We start from the raw sequence: 12,360 nt of genomic DNA, 5'->3' as shown, positions 1-12,360 counted from the left end.
TGGAAATTAGGGATTGTTTTTTTTTTATTGATTTACAAACTACTATATTTGCACAACTCGTCGTACAGCCCTCGCAGCATCTTCGAAAGCCTGATATTTTGTATCTTATCATCAGTCTATGTCTCTGGCTCTGTCGTCGTCGTCGTCGTCGTCATTGTCGGTGTTGAGATACAAAGTACATGCATATTTACACAATTTTTTGTAGCTTCTTCGCTTTAGCAATCAAATTACAAAACCAGCAGACAGAAATAACAATGACTCGTAAAAAGTAGAGCAATCTGGTGGCTTGTTTGATTGACATTTGATTGACAAACTGGTAAAAAGCAGCGCAAAAAATAGCCAAAAAATGCATACAGAAAACAGAAAAAAAAAACAGAAAAACGTGTGACGACATTGTTGATAAAATGCCAAGCCGGCGCCAATGACTAACAAAGAGGCAAAGGGGCTGAAGTTGGCTAAAATATTTGCTTATACACAAAATTAACGCCTTTAACTTAATGACAAACAACAACAACAACAACAGCGGCAGCAGCAACAACAAACAGTTGCCGCTGTCTCGGACAGAGTCAGAGAAACAGGCACATCAACGACCATAGCATCTGCCCCATTGGTTCAATATGGCGAGCCAAAGCCACGCCGACATCGAACGCCGACACACAACACAACACAACAGCAACAGCAACAACCCCAACAACAACAACCTTCGCATGCTCATTATACCGCTCATTCATTAATGCTGTTGCTGTTGTTGTTGTTGCTGTTGTTACTGCTGTGGCTGCGGCGAGTTTAAGCGCGCTGTTTGTAATTAATTTCCGTTTGTGTGTAGCCGCAAACTTCGGCGCAAAGCTTAAATAAACCACAGGAGAGCCAGCAAGTCAAACACACACACACACATTAAATACAAACACACACACACACAGTTGCAGCCACAAACCCGTTCCCAAACACGTTGCCGCTGTTCTCTCCACTGCGCGGCAAGATAAAGGCCCCAAACGATACGCGCAGCCAAGCGAGCTCAGCGGTGGCGGCGCACAGTGGTCCAGCTTTAAATAAATCTTCAAGTTTCCTTCGCCAGTTAAGCCGGGGTCTGTTGATTTGGCGCCTCAAATGGTAGTTCATTGCCATATAAAGTGTGAAAAAAATATGCTCCCTCACATTACAAATTTATCCAGAATGTAGAAGCCAGCTGGGGAATCCCCCACTCCATTCGTGATCTGATAATTATTTCGAGCAAAGCAAGTTATCTTCTGTTAATTAAATTGTGTGTAGTGTTATGAACCATTTGAAGCAAAGTCTCTTGTGAGATCGAACCACTGTGCCGCGGCGGCGTTGGTGGCGTCGGCAACGTATTTTAGTGTGTATCGTACAAAAGGCACGCTCGATCTGGTGAGCTGGGCTCGCGGCCAATATGTAAGTCCATGCCAAAAGGCCAGTCAACAATGGCGATGACGATGATGACGATGATGACGACGATGGTCGTCTTGGCGGCATATGTTTCACTTGATTTGTAACATAAAAGCAAAGCCATAAAAACGCCGACACCGAAGCAAACTCGGCCAAAATCGCAACCACTTCAAATGTACGTGAATGGCCAACAACTACAAATCGCCAACACTCCGATGGCGCCAGCCTCCTCTCAAGAGCCCTGAACTTGAAGAGTGCGGCTGATAAGGCGATTGCGGCTGCAATTGCCAATGAGAGCCTCCGCTTAGAACCCATCATTTCCATCGACTCGGCGATCGCAGCGTGGTGTAAACTCTCTTCGTTCGCATATCAATTATCGGTATTTAATTAAACAGCGACGGCGACGTGTGAGACGGCTCTGTCGGCGTCGACGCCGGCGTCAGCGTCAGCGCCGAGTCGGCCCAATAATTGCTACTGGTATTTAGCGAGCAACTCTGATAAGTCGGGCCGAGCCAAGCAAAAAACATAGAGGCAGATTTCTTTTGCTGATAAGCGACAAATACGATTCTTTTGATTTTTGCCGTTCGACCGATAACTAAACTACATACTCGTACATACTTACAAATATACTTACTATGTATGTACAAGTATATGCCGAGTTGTAGACTAAATGCTATAAATGGCAAAGCAGAAAATATTTTAGCCAATTCGCAAATTGGCGTGCGCGGCACAGGCACAGTAACAGAAACAACAAGAACACAAAAATAGAATTCAAAGAGGCAATCAATTTGTTTGATAACAAGATTTAGTGAATACCATAAACAATCCACTATTTTGTTTATAAAGAACACAATAAATGAAATTTAACATCCATATAATTATTAATTTGTCAAATCATTTACAGTTTCAAGAGGAAAATCAGTGAACGAAGTTAAGTTGCAGAGCTATAGTTAGCCTTTGTTTATGGTGGTTAAATAAATAGAAATGCAAGTCATTTTCCCTTTTGTCCAAAATAGGGACGACACTAATCATTGCCTTTCTAAAGAAGTTAATCATTGATTCTTCAGTTCTTCTATACACAAACCAAGTAGTTATTTATTTATTTATTTCATCGACCAACAAAGCTGTCGATGTAAAAGAGGAAAGAAAAAAAATCAATACAATAGAGAACTTAAACTAAATAAAACTAACGAATTAAAAAAGCCTATAACCTTGCCAAATGGCCAGCTATGCCCCGATTCACAGCAGAGAGTAATCAGATACGTTATAAGACCTAACAAAAAAGATGTGTAGATGAAAAAACAGCCACAAAAATAAAAGAAAACAAATTAAAATACTTAAATAATAAAAGATAAAATATAATTGAAGGTGAAGAATCTCGGAAAAATTCGGCAAGCTGCTAGTATCATTTGAAATCGAAGTTATAACAATATAAGAGCATATAGCTTCGGCTCAGACGAAGATAACTTTTTCGCTCGCTTCCGTTGTTTTTATTTGAATGTCTTGTATGTTCTCTGCACATTTATTTTTCGAATGACTGCCTCGTGTTTATTTGGTATTTTTCGAATCTATGTATGAGCTACTTCTGGGCCCCATAGTACGAGTATGCCAGATCTTTATCATGGCCTCAAATATGTTTCTGTCAGTGCCGCATGGTATGCGACTTCATTAATTGTTGTTGGTCGTCTGCTTCGAAAACACTTAGCTTCATTAACACTTACATGCGAGATGTGACTCCACAGCAACTACATATAGAAGCAGCAGAAAAGCAGCAACAACTACAACAGCCGCAACTTTTGTTTTTCTTTACACACACACACACACACACACATACAAGTATACATATATGTATGCGCAGACACAATTATGAAGTTTATCTTTAGTTTATATCTTTGAAAACTTTTGCCTTTTATTTTTTTGTTCGTTGTTTCCATCGCTGCCATGTTAGCACATCATCTGTCTAATAAATTGTTGCCAGCCAGCTGCCTGGTTGGCTGTTGGTCGGTTTGTCTATATGTTTATCCGATCGTCCATCGGCCTGTTGGTTGTTTTGTTATATATGTATATGCCAACATTCATTAGTCGTTACCGTCATTTTTTATGCACTTTGCGCGCCAAATTTTAGAAAAAAACAGGAAAAAGTAGAAGCAAAACCTAAGCGAAGACTATTGCTCGCCGACTCTGCACCTTTTCTAATGAAAGGCCGCCCACTACCACTTGATGGGTTCGTGGTGGCCGACTGGGTGACTGGCTGTCTTTTGAACTAACTATCTGACTGGGCGACTCTCAAACTCAAACTCGATCTCCATCTCCCTTCTGCTCGCTACGTTCTTTGCGCTTTGTTTTGCGTTTAATTATAGCCTTTGTGCTTTAAGCAAATACCGCACGTCGGCATTCGCTTCGATCGTGGCGCCAAGACAACCTAAAGAACATGTTTTCCTCTCAAGTGCCACGGCACTGGCAATGCCGTTGCTGCTGCTGTTGTTGTTGTTGAGTCATATTGAAAGCATTTGCGGCTGATATGAAACATACCGCGTGCAAATTAACTGGGCCTAAGCCACTCTAAGCCAAGAGGAAAGAAATAGGAAGCAGAGGCATAGGAATAGCCAGCAAATGAATTGAAATTGTACATTTACGTAATGCGCGGTGAGGCAGATGTGAAATGATTTCGGCTTCAAGCTGGCAGCCGCAGTTTTTTGAAAATGAAAATAAACAGCTAGGCAGCCATAGGCAGACAACATGTATTGCTTAATAGGCAAGAGGGGCAGAGAGTTGTTCGTAAGCCAGCCAGGCCGATGGATAGACAAGCCCACCTGAGAGGTCACTTGAAGCACAGAGTCGACAACTCGACTCTCCCGTTGATGTCGAAATGCTTGGCCTCATGAATTTTGTATGATAAATAGGCTTCGTGCTCGGCCGTGACGTGCGCCGGGCTATCTATCAAAAATTGTGCGCCGTACGTGGCGTATGAGTGATGTGCTTGAGGCGCTTCGGTTAGCCACGGCCCTGAACCTAATTAATGAAACACAGGAGACGGAGCTCGGCTCAACTATAATTCAGCATCGCATTTCGAATTTCTCTGCAGGCGCTCCAAATACCACATCACTCCCTCCCTAGAAAAAAGCCCTATATCCATATTTGGCATTCGGAGCAGCTCGTAAATTTTCATTAACATATTTATGCTTTTCTTATCAAATAAAGCCCTATGTCGATTTTGAAGATTAGCTTTTTTTAAGCGATGGTGTGAGCTTCTTAGTACAGAAAATTTGCATAATTAATTAGCAACTTGTGTTTTGCGTCTTAGTAGGTTTTATAGTTCAAACCGAGCTCGAACAAAATCATAAATGCGCATAAATTCCACAGCAGTATTTTAAAGAAAAAATGTATATTCTGTAATAAGACTCATATAGTATTCATAACAGGCAGTTAGCTGGGGCGTCATTTGGGCTGGTGCTTAAAAAGTTTATCGATTATAAAATACTGAAGTCCCGTCAATAGTCAAATAATTTATGAAAATATCTTCATCAATAACTGAAGACTTTTAATGCCTTGTTCTACGGGTTTTTCGAACTGCCTTGTCGTTATGCTCTCCCTAGGCATATTAAAACGGTATTCAGTGCTCCACATTTTCTGTCTAGTCCAAAAGAAGCAGGGCACCTACTTAGCCAGACAATCGGAGCACTTGGCAAGCCTACCTGGAACAACAGCCAGAGACAAGAAAGCAACAACAACAGCTTAGCAGAGCAGCAACAGCAGCTCATTTGCTTGCACTTTGTCTAATTGTCTTCTCTCTCGCACAAATCCTGCGGGGAAATAACACAGGACACAATCTGCCGCTGCTCAGCATTCAGTTGTTGGCGCACGGCGCGTTGGTCTTGCATAATGTTTATGCAATTAAAAGGCATGTCCTGGCCGTAGAATTGTCGCCAAGGAAGGGTAAATGCAAATGAAAAATGAAAAGCGTGTAGAGAGAAAATTGGAGGCAGCAATTTGGAAAATGTGGGTCAGTTACTGGCAAGCGTTATAGTTTTGCTAATTAATTAAAAAAAAGATAGAATGACGACAGCCTTTGTGGAGAAGTCAGCAACAGTGGCTAATGGACGGTCGGTCTTCTTATGATAAAGTATCTGGCAGTAAGAGAGCTATCTGGCGTATTCGCGATGAAGTGCAGCCACAGCACGCGCTCACTAGCTTTGGTCACTCCCTGCCTCTTTGCCTCGTCATTAATTAGGAATGCTTTCGACTGACCTAACTGCCGACGTCGTCACCACAAGGCAGACATTGCCGCTTCGCTTTCAAGTGTCTGCCTTTGGCAGGCCGCGTCTTTGTGCAGGCGTCGAAGCGTAAACTTTTTTGTAATGCGCTTTGCGTTTTGTTCAAGTTGCAAATAAATTGCAGCGGCGGTAGCGAGCAGGCACGGAGGGAAAGTCAAAGGCAAAGCCGCCAAAGCCAAAATAGGGGAACCCAAACAGATTGGATAGAAGGCTGCCTCTGCTCGTTAGATAAGGCACACAACAGATGCGACCACAGAATATTTGACGTGCTCGCCAGAGACGCCAATTTCATGCCACTTTGCATTTTAATTAAAAAGCCAGCCCCATTTACATTATCTTCATCTCTTTCTCTCTCTCTCCCTCTGTCTTGCAGTCCAGGAATGCACCACGGACTCGGAGGAGCTGATGTATCACCAGGTGCGCGCCTCATCCTCCTGTAGCGCCCCGCCCGATTTGTTGCTGGTCAGCGAACGTGACAATAACATCCAGCTTAGATCGCCTGTGGTTAATATTATCACCACACCACCGGGCAACGCCTTAAGTTCGACGACTAAACAGCAACAACAGCAGCAGCAGCAGCATCATCATACACACCACCACCAGGCGACGGGGCAGCAGCACGTCCTAGCTAAGCATCAGGACATCAGCGGCAGCAGTAACAGCAAGCACTTGCGCATTACCAGCAGCAGTACCGGTGGCAAACACAACGGCAAATATGTAAATGTGCAACAGCACCCACATCAACAGCAGCAGCAGCAGCAGAACGGGGAAGATGTCCTGGATGGGTCAGCGCATCCACATGCGCATCCACAGGAGCAAAATCAACAGCAACAGGAAGCGCATCAACAATCACGACATTTGCATCAGAGCCACAAGGAGGAGCGAATACGCTTGGAGGTAAGAGCAGCTGAGGTCAACAATTTCAAATTATATAAAATCGAAAAAGAACAGGTAGAAAAAAGGACCTTTTGTATAATATTGTCTTTTGTTTAAGAAACTGATTCAACTTCAGGCTTCATAACAAAGTGTAGATTGTTTTTTAAATTTGTTTTAACTAAACTCGTGCTTCTCATGCTCACTAAACGTATATTAATTAAATACTTGTATTATGGACCAGAAAAGACAAATTCTGGCTACTGCTAGGTTGCCCTTTAGCGAGCACTTTATGTGTGCGCTCAAAAGTATGCAACGCTTTTTGCTTCGGTGTGAACATTGTCGATAAACAAGAAGGAAGTGTTGGGTTTTACAAACAGAAATTCAATTACACACACATAATATGCAAACTTTAGACGTTTTGCTGGGGCAACAGCCACAGAACCATTAACGTCAATTAATGGCACAGCTACATAATAGAATTAACAAAACAACTACCACAACAACCATCACATTCAACGATCGCAAATGGCTGCCATAATTAGTTTGTCTAAATATTTAATTAGCCTCCAAGCATGAACGCACGAGTCAGACCAAAACTTTTGCTGCAGTCTGCAATTTATTTGGCTTTTCTCACTGATATACTATACTGCGTATTCCTATAGTAGTAACAGTAGCAGCAGACGAAGAAAGCCCCGCACCACCCGTACTACCCGTCCGGGCCATCCACAAGCCGTGGCAGACGAAATAAAAATATTTTTTTGCTACTTGGGAAAAGATTTTTAATTGCCTTTGAGTGCTTACTGTTGCCTGTTTGTTGTTGTTCTTGTTATTTATGTTGCTGTTATTGTTGCTTTGCCTCGCTTACGTTTAATGGTTTTTATTGAATTTTAATGTTTTGATATTTTGGCAAAGCTTACCGCACAGCTCCGCAAAAGAAAAAGTAATGTGTGTGTGCCCCGTGGGTGGTAATTCAGAATTGGCGGCGCCCTTGTGTTGGTGAAATATTTTCAGGCATATACATAGCAACAAAATGTTTGTTGTTGGTATTGCTTTGGCTTTAGCCATCGCTCTATTGCATCTGTTGTTGTTATTGTTATCGTAAGCAGCCATTGAAGTGCGCAATGAAATTTTAATTAAAAACACATTTAAAAGTTGAGTTTATTTGAGTTTATGTGGGTAAAGGGACGAGGCAGGAGGTGCAGCGCAGTGGGCCATGAAATATGACCAGCTCGCTGTTGCCGTGCGAGTTGATTAAACTTGACCAGTATCACCACCTGGGGGTCAGTAAGAGCAGCAAATGGAAAACAAAACAAATTAAATTTTGTATAAAATGGGTGCAGAAGGCAACGGGGTAGGGGCTGGAAATTCGGTCGAAAATGCTAGAGCCAAACTAAAGAAACGTTGTATGCCCTGAAAATTAAAGCAGTTGCTTAAATACGAATACATTTAATCAATAGGTATTTTAAATGGGTCCGAGGCTACCATCTAAAATTTTCTTACCTATAATCTTTTTAAAATATCCGAGTATGAAACAAACAATCATTTCTCTGTTTCTCCTGCCATTAGGAATTCACGTGCGACGTTTCCGTTGAGGGTGGCAAATCCTCACAGCCGCTGCAATTCTCATTCACGTTCTACGACCTGGACGGGCATCATGGCAAAATTACAAAGGACGACATTGTAGGCATTGTGTACACGATATACGAGTCCATTGGAAAGTCGGTGGTGGTGCCACACTGCGGCAGCAAGACAATAAACGTCCGCCTCACTGTTAGTCCCGAAGGCAAATCGAAAGCCCATCAAGCGACGGCGACGCCGGCTGCCACATGCAACAACAACAAACTGAAGAAGCTGCCCACCGGCCTGTCCGCGGCAGGAACGGCGGGCGCGTCAAAAACAGTAAACAGTGGCGCGCTAACGACATCCGTTGGGGCCGGCGCTCGCCGCCAGCATCGCTATCGACCACGCAAGCTGATTAAGTCCGACGACGAGGACGATGACAGCAATAGCGAAAAGGAGAAGGAGCTGCGAACTGGTGCCGCTGTGGGTGCGGAGCTGCCCAGTGGTAGCAGCAAGCCCAGCAAATCGAGCCACAGCCGCTATCAGAAAAACAATGCAAAATTGGAGCTGGGCTGTCAGCAGCCGGAACAGCAACAACAACAGCAACAGCAACACACCACGGAAAACGCCATGGCCAACAGCAATACGTATGCGAACATGCTGAATCTCAAGTGCTGTGCGAAGGAGGAGCAGCAGCGACCCAGCACGGACATTTACATGAAGCAGGCTACGCAGCGCGTCAAAATGCTGAGGAGGGCGCGCAAGCAAAAGGTAGGCACAAGGTACAATAAAACAAACAAACAAAAACAATTTGGCAAGTCGCAGAAGCAATAAATACCTCAGCTTAATCAACCCAACCAAGCACTTGTGAAGGGCAATGTCGAATTGAGGGGGTTTCACCCTGAAATCAAAGTAAACCCAGGAATTTTGGTATCAAACATATTTCCGTCCCTAGAAGCAATTACGGTTAGTGGGGGTATCAAACGATTGTACAGGACATTTGATTTTAAGAGTTTTCAAAAAAGAAGTTATCTGAAATTTAACATATATAATATGATTCGCAGCAGTTCAAAAACCCCCTCTCTTTCAAATACTATTTAAGACTTATTTTGTTATTTCATGCATAATATTCTACCAAGCATAATAAGTTATGGTAATCGATTTATTTAGGACTATAAGTATCTTAAACTAATTATTTAATGCACCTGGAAAAATAATGTAACGAGACATAGGAAATAGGATATAAGAGATCCAGTGTACATATATGTATATACTTGTACCAAAGGTGTATCCCATTATTTGCACGAATCGCAACTTGTCGCCCTTTTGTTTTTGTCGTTTTGTTAAATTTTGGTTTTAATTTATTATCTTATAATTTTCCTGTTCGCTTTTGTTTCATTTTGTTCGACTCGCCTATCTTCATTGTGTGTGCTGTGCGCTCAGTATCAGGATCATTGCATTGAGACCCGCCAACGAAGTCTCTCGGTAGGCAACGAGACCTGCTGGCAGAACCGACATCTGCAGCAGCAGAAACAACTGCAGCACCAAGCCGTACATCCATCGAGCACCACACATAAAAGCGCATCTCCACCATTGGGCGATGTGATTGATGGTGTCCAGCTGCGCCAGCCACGCTCCGGCTTGTGGGCTCAGCAGCGCAAGTCCGCCGAATGCTGGAAGTCGGCGTTAAACCGAAACGATTTGATTGGCATCATCAGGGAGAGCATGGAGAAGAATCGCTTGTGTTTTCAGCTGAATGGGTAAGCACGAAACCCACCAAACATGTCCTTATTTTTGTTCCTTTCATTTGGTTTGTGGCGACCAGTGCAAGTCCCCTGATCTGTCCTCCTCTCCCTCAGGAATAGTCAATGTTTTGAATATGTGTTGTTGATATGAATGCTTGTTGATATCAACAGTCCTATTCTAATAGAATGCATCAATAATGTACACTAATCCCAATTCCTTCGCTCTCTCTGCTCCTCTCTCGCAGAAAACCCCAAGCCAATGTGAGTCCCATACGGCAGGCACAGTCTCATCATCAACAACAACAACAACAACAGCAGCAGCAACGCCTACGCTCAAATACGGTTTCGAAAATACCTACGCTAATTGCCCATCACAGTCCAGCCATTACACAGCAGCCGCCCAATCTCAATGCCAATCCCAATCCGGGATCGGCATGCAACAGCAACAGCAACAACAACACTACTCCCACGAACAACCACAACAGCAGCAACAGCAACAACAACAACAATCACATCGAGCTAAGCAGCACGGCCCACGATACGGGCAGCAGCAGCCTCAACCATTCCCATTCCCACCCTCCCCAACCGCACATACCCATCTACCATCAGCAACTGGCCATTAATCCGGCCGTGTTGGCCGCCCAGAATAGTCACAGTGCACACAGCAAACTGAATCTCTGTGGCTACGACTCTTTTTTACACGCGACCATTTGCGGCGGTGGAAGCAGTCATTCGTCACCGCCAGCTTCTGCGCCACCGCCACAGCCCTCGGCTCCCACCACCACCACCACCACCCATGGCCATGTTCATGGAAGCAATGTGGCCACTGTGCAGCCGATAGTCACGACAGCAATTCCCAAGCAGCAGCACCAACAGCAGAAGAGCAGCCACAAGTTGTTGCGCAGCGGAAGCTGCAACAACGGCAGCTACAGCAACAACATGGCGGAATCGCAGGGGCAGGGCTACCAGCGCCTCAGCTGCTCGACCTCTACGCGCCAAAATGTTGGCTCGCGTTCGAGCAAGGATTACAAAAACTATGGCAATCTCATCTATGCTAAGCTCAGTGAGCAGCTGCAGCAAAAGGGGGAGCGTCGCCAACGTCACAAGCAGCAGCAGCAACAACATAAACAGCAATCGGCAGGAGGTCCTACGCAGGAGCCAGTGCAGCGCCCAGAAACTTCCAGCAGCGGTGGCTCGCAGAGCTCCAAGACATTGCATCCCCTGGTCTTTGGGGACGCCCTCGAATGTGCCCATCTGCTGGCGCCATCGAACAGCGAGGGCGAGGAGTCCACCAGTGGAGACCTCTCTAGCTCCTCCCAACCAGCACTGGCTTCCACACCCAACAAAGTGGTGGTCAGCACCGACACATTAATTGACCTGAATGATGATGTGGGCGAGGCTGTGGCAGAGGCGGTCACAGGAAAGCAGGTGGACACCGACGATGCGGTCGATGTGGAGCTCGACACCAGCGCCACCAGCTCCATGATACATCGCTATGTACACGAGCACATACACCATCACTATCATCACTTCAAGGAGCAGCATGACGTCTAAGCTATAATATACTTGTATGCATTATGTACTCACAAATGAGCAAAACCTATTGCTAGAGCCCAACAACTACATGAATGTTGCTTATGTTCTTTCCCGTAATTTAGCGCAAATTGTAATTTAATTAGCATTTATTACGCATACTCAACGATAGATATTATGGCCTGTTTCTATTTGTTGTTAGCTAGCTTTCTAAACATTGCGCTTGCCTTAGCAACATACTATAGACACAAATTTTGCTTATGCTTGTGCTTGCAGCATGTTGCCGCGCATATCAGCGGCGTCGCTGCGGTACATATCAACAGGGCAACATGTATGGCAGCTTTCAATTATGTTGCGAACAAAAAAAGAATTTGAAATCGAAAATGAAAATGAAAATATTGTTGTCTATTAGAGATTTGTGTATAGCATTTGTCTACAGAAATATTGTGTGTTTATATGACGATATACTATATACTGAAAGGCCTCCTTTAAGCTAAAGTTAACTATATTTGATATTTATGTTCTTCAAACTGTTAATTTAAATGATAGTTTTAGTTACTTAACGAAACAACATTAAGACACGCAACAATGCAACAAAACAAACACAGACTATAGTTCAATTACTACCTATTTGTTTCCCCCAAACTACTATACACTTCATAACAACCAACAACAACTCCATACCAACAAACAAGCACAACAACCACATGCATTTAACTCTTATTTACATAAAAAAGACTGATTTCCAATTAAACAATATTAATTAATTAATTAAATATATAGAAAATTTATGAAAAAATAAATTATTAATTCCAATTGAAACTTTTGTTTTGGGAGAAATTCACTAAATGGGTTTTTTAGTAGAGAACTGGGAGATGATAATTATGGAAGAGAAGCCCTTGTGGTGGCCATGTATGACTAAATGCCAATCATGGGAAAACAATTATTCCTAGTAACATTGGATAATA

At 43.5% G+C, this 12,360-nt stretch overlaps 1 protein-coding gene across 2 annotated transcripts in view; it reads left to right on the top strand.

The window, feature by feature from the left end:
* LOC115628438 (protein naked cuticle) overlaps window positions 1-12,214 on the top strand; it is a 42,713-nt gene extending 30,499 nt beyond the window's left edge. The window contains exons 2-5 of one of the 2 annotated variants that reach the window (XM_030524539.1): window positions 6,052-6,575; window positions 8,121-8,885; window positions 9,558-9,874; window positions 10,105-12,214. In XM_030524539.1, coding sequence (XP_030380399.1) covers window positions 6,052-6,575; window positions 8,121-8,885; window positions 9,558-9,874; window positions 10,105-11,413 — 2,915 coding nt within the window. In that variant the 3' untranslated portion in view covers window positions 11,414-12,214. The remainder of the gene's footprint in view (window positions 1-6,051; window positions 6,576-8,120; window positions 8,886-9,557; window positions 9,875-10,104) is intronic. The other variant, XM_030524548.1, reaches the window with a different exon arrangement.
* Window positions 12,215-12,360: the final 146 nt, after the last annotated feature.

Source organism: Scaptodrosophila lebanonensis, unplaced genomic scaffold (assembly GCF_003285725.1).
Source record: "Scaptodrosophila lebanonensis strain 11010-0011.00,11010-0021.00 unplaced genomic scaffold, SlebRS2 tig00000001-arrow-pilon, whole genome shotgun sequence".
Taxonomy (NCBI): Eukaryota; Metazoa; Arthropoda; class Insecta; order Diptera; family Drosophilidae; genus Scaptodrosophila; species Scaptodrosophila lebanonensis.
The sequence above is the reverse complement of the archived record's forward strand: the minus strand, read 5'-3'. Positions and strand labels throughout refer to the sequence as shown.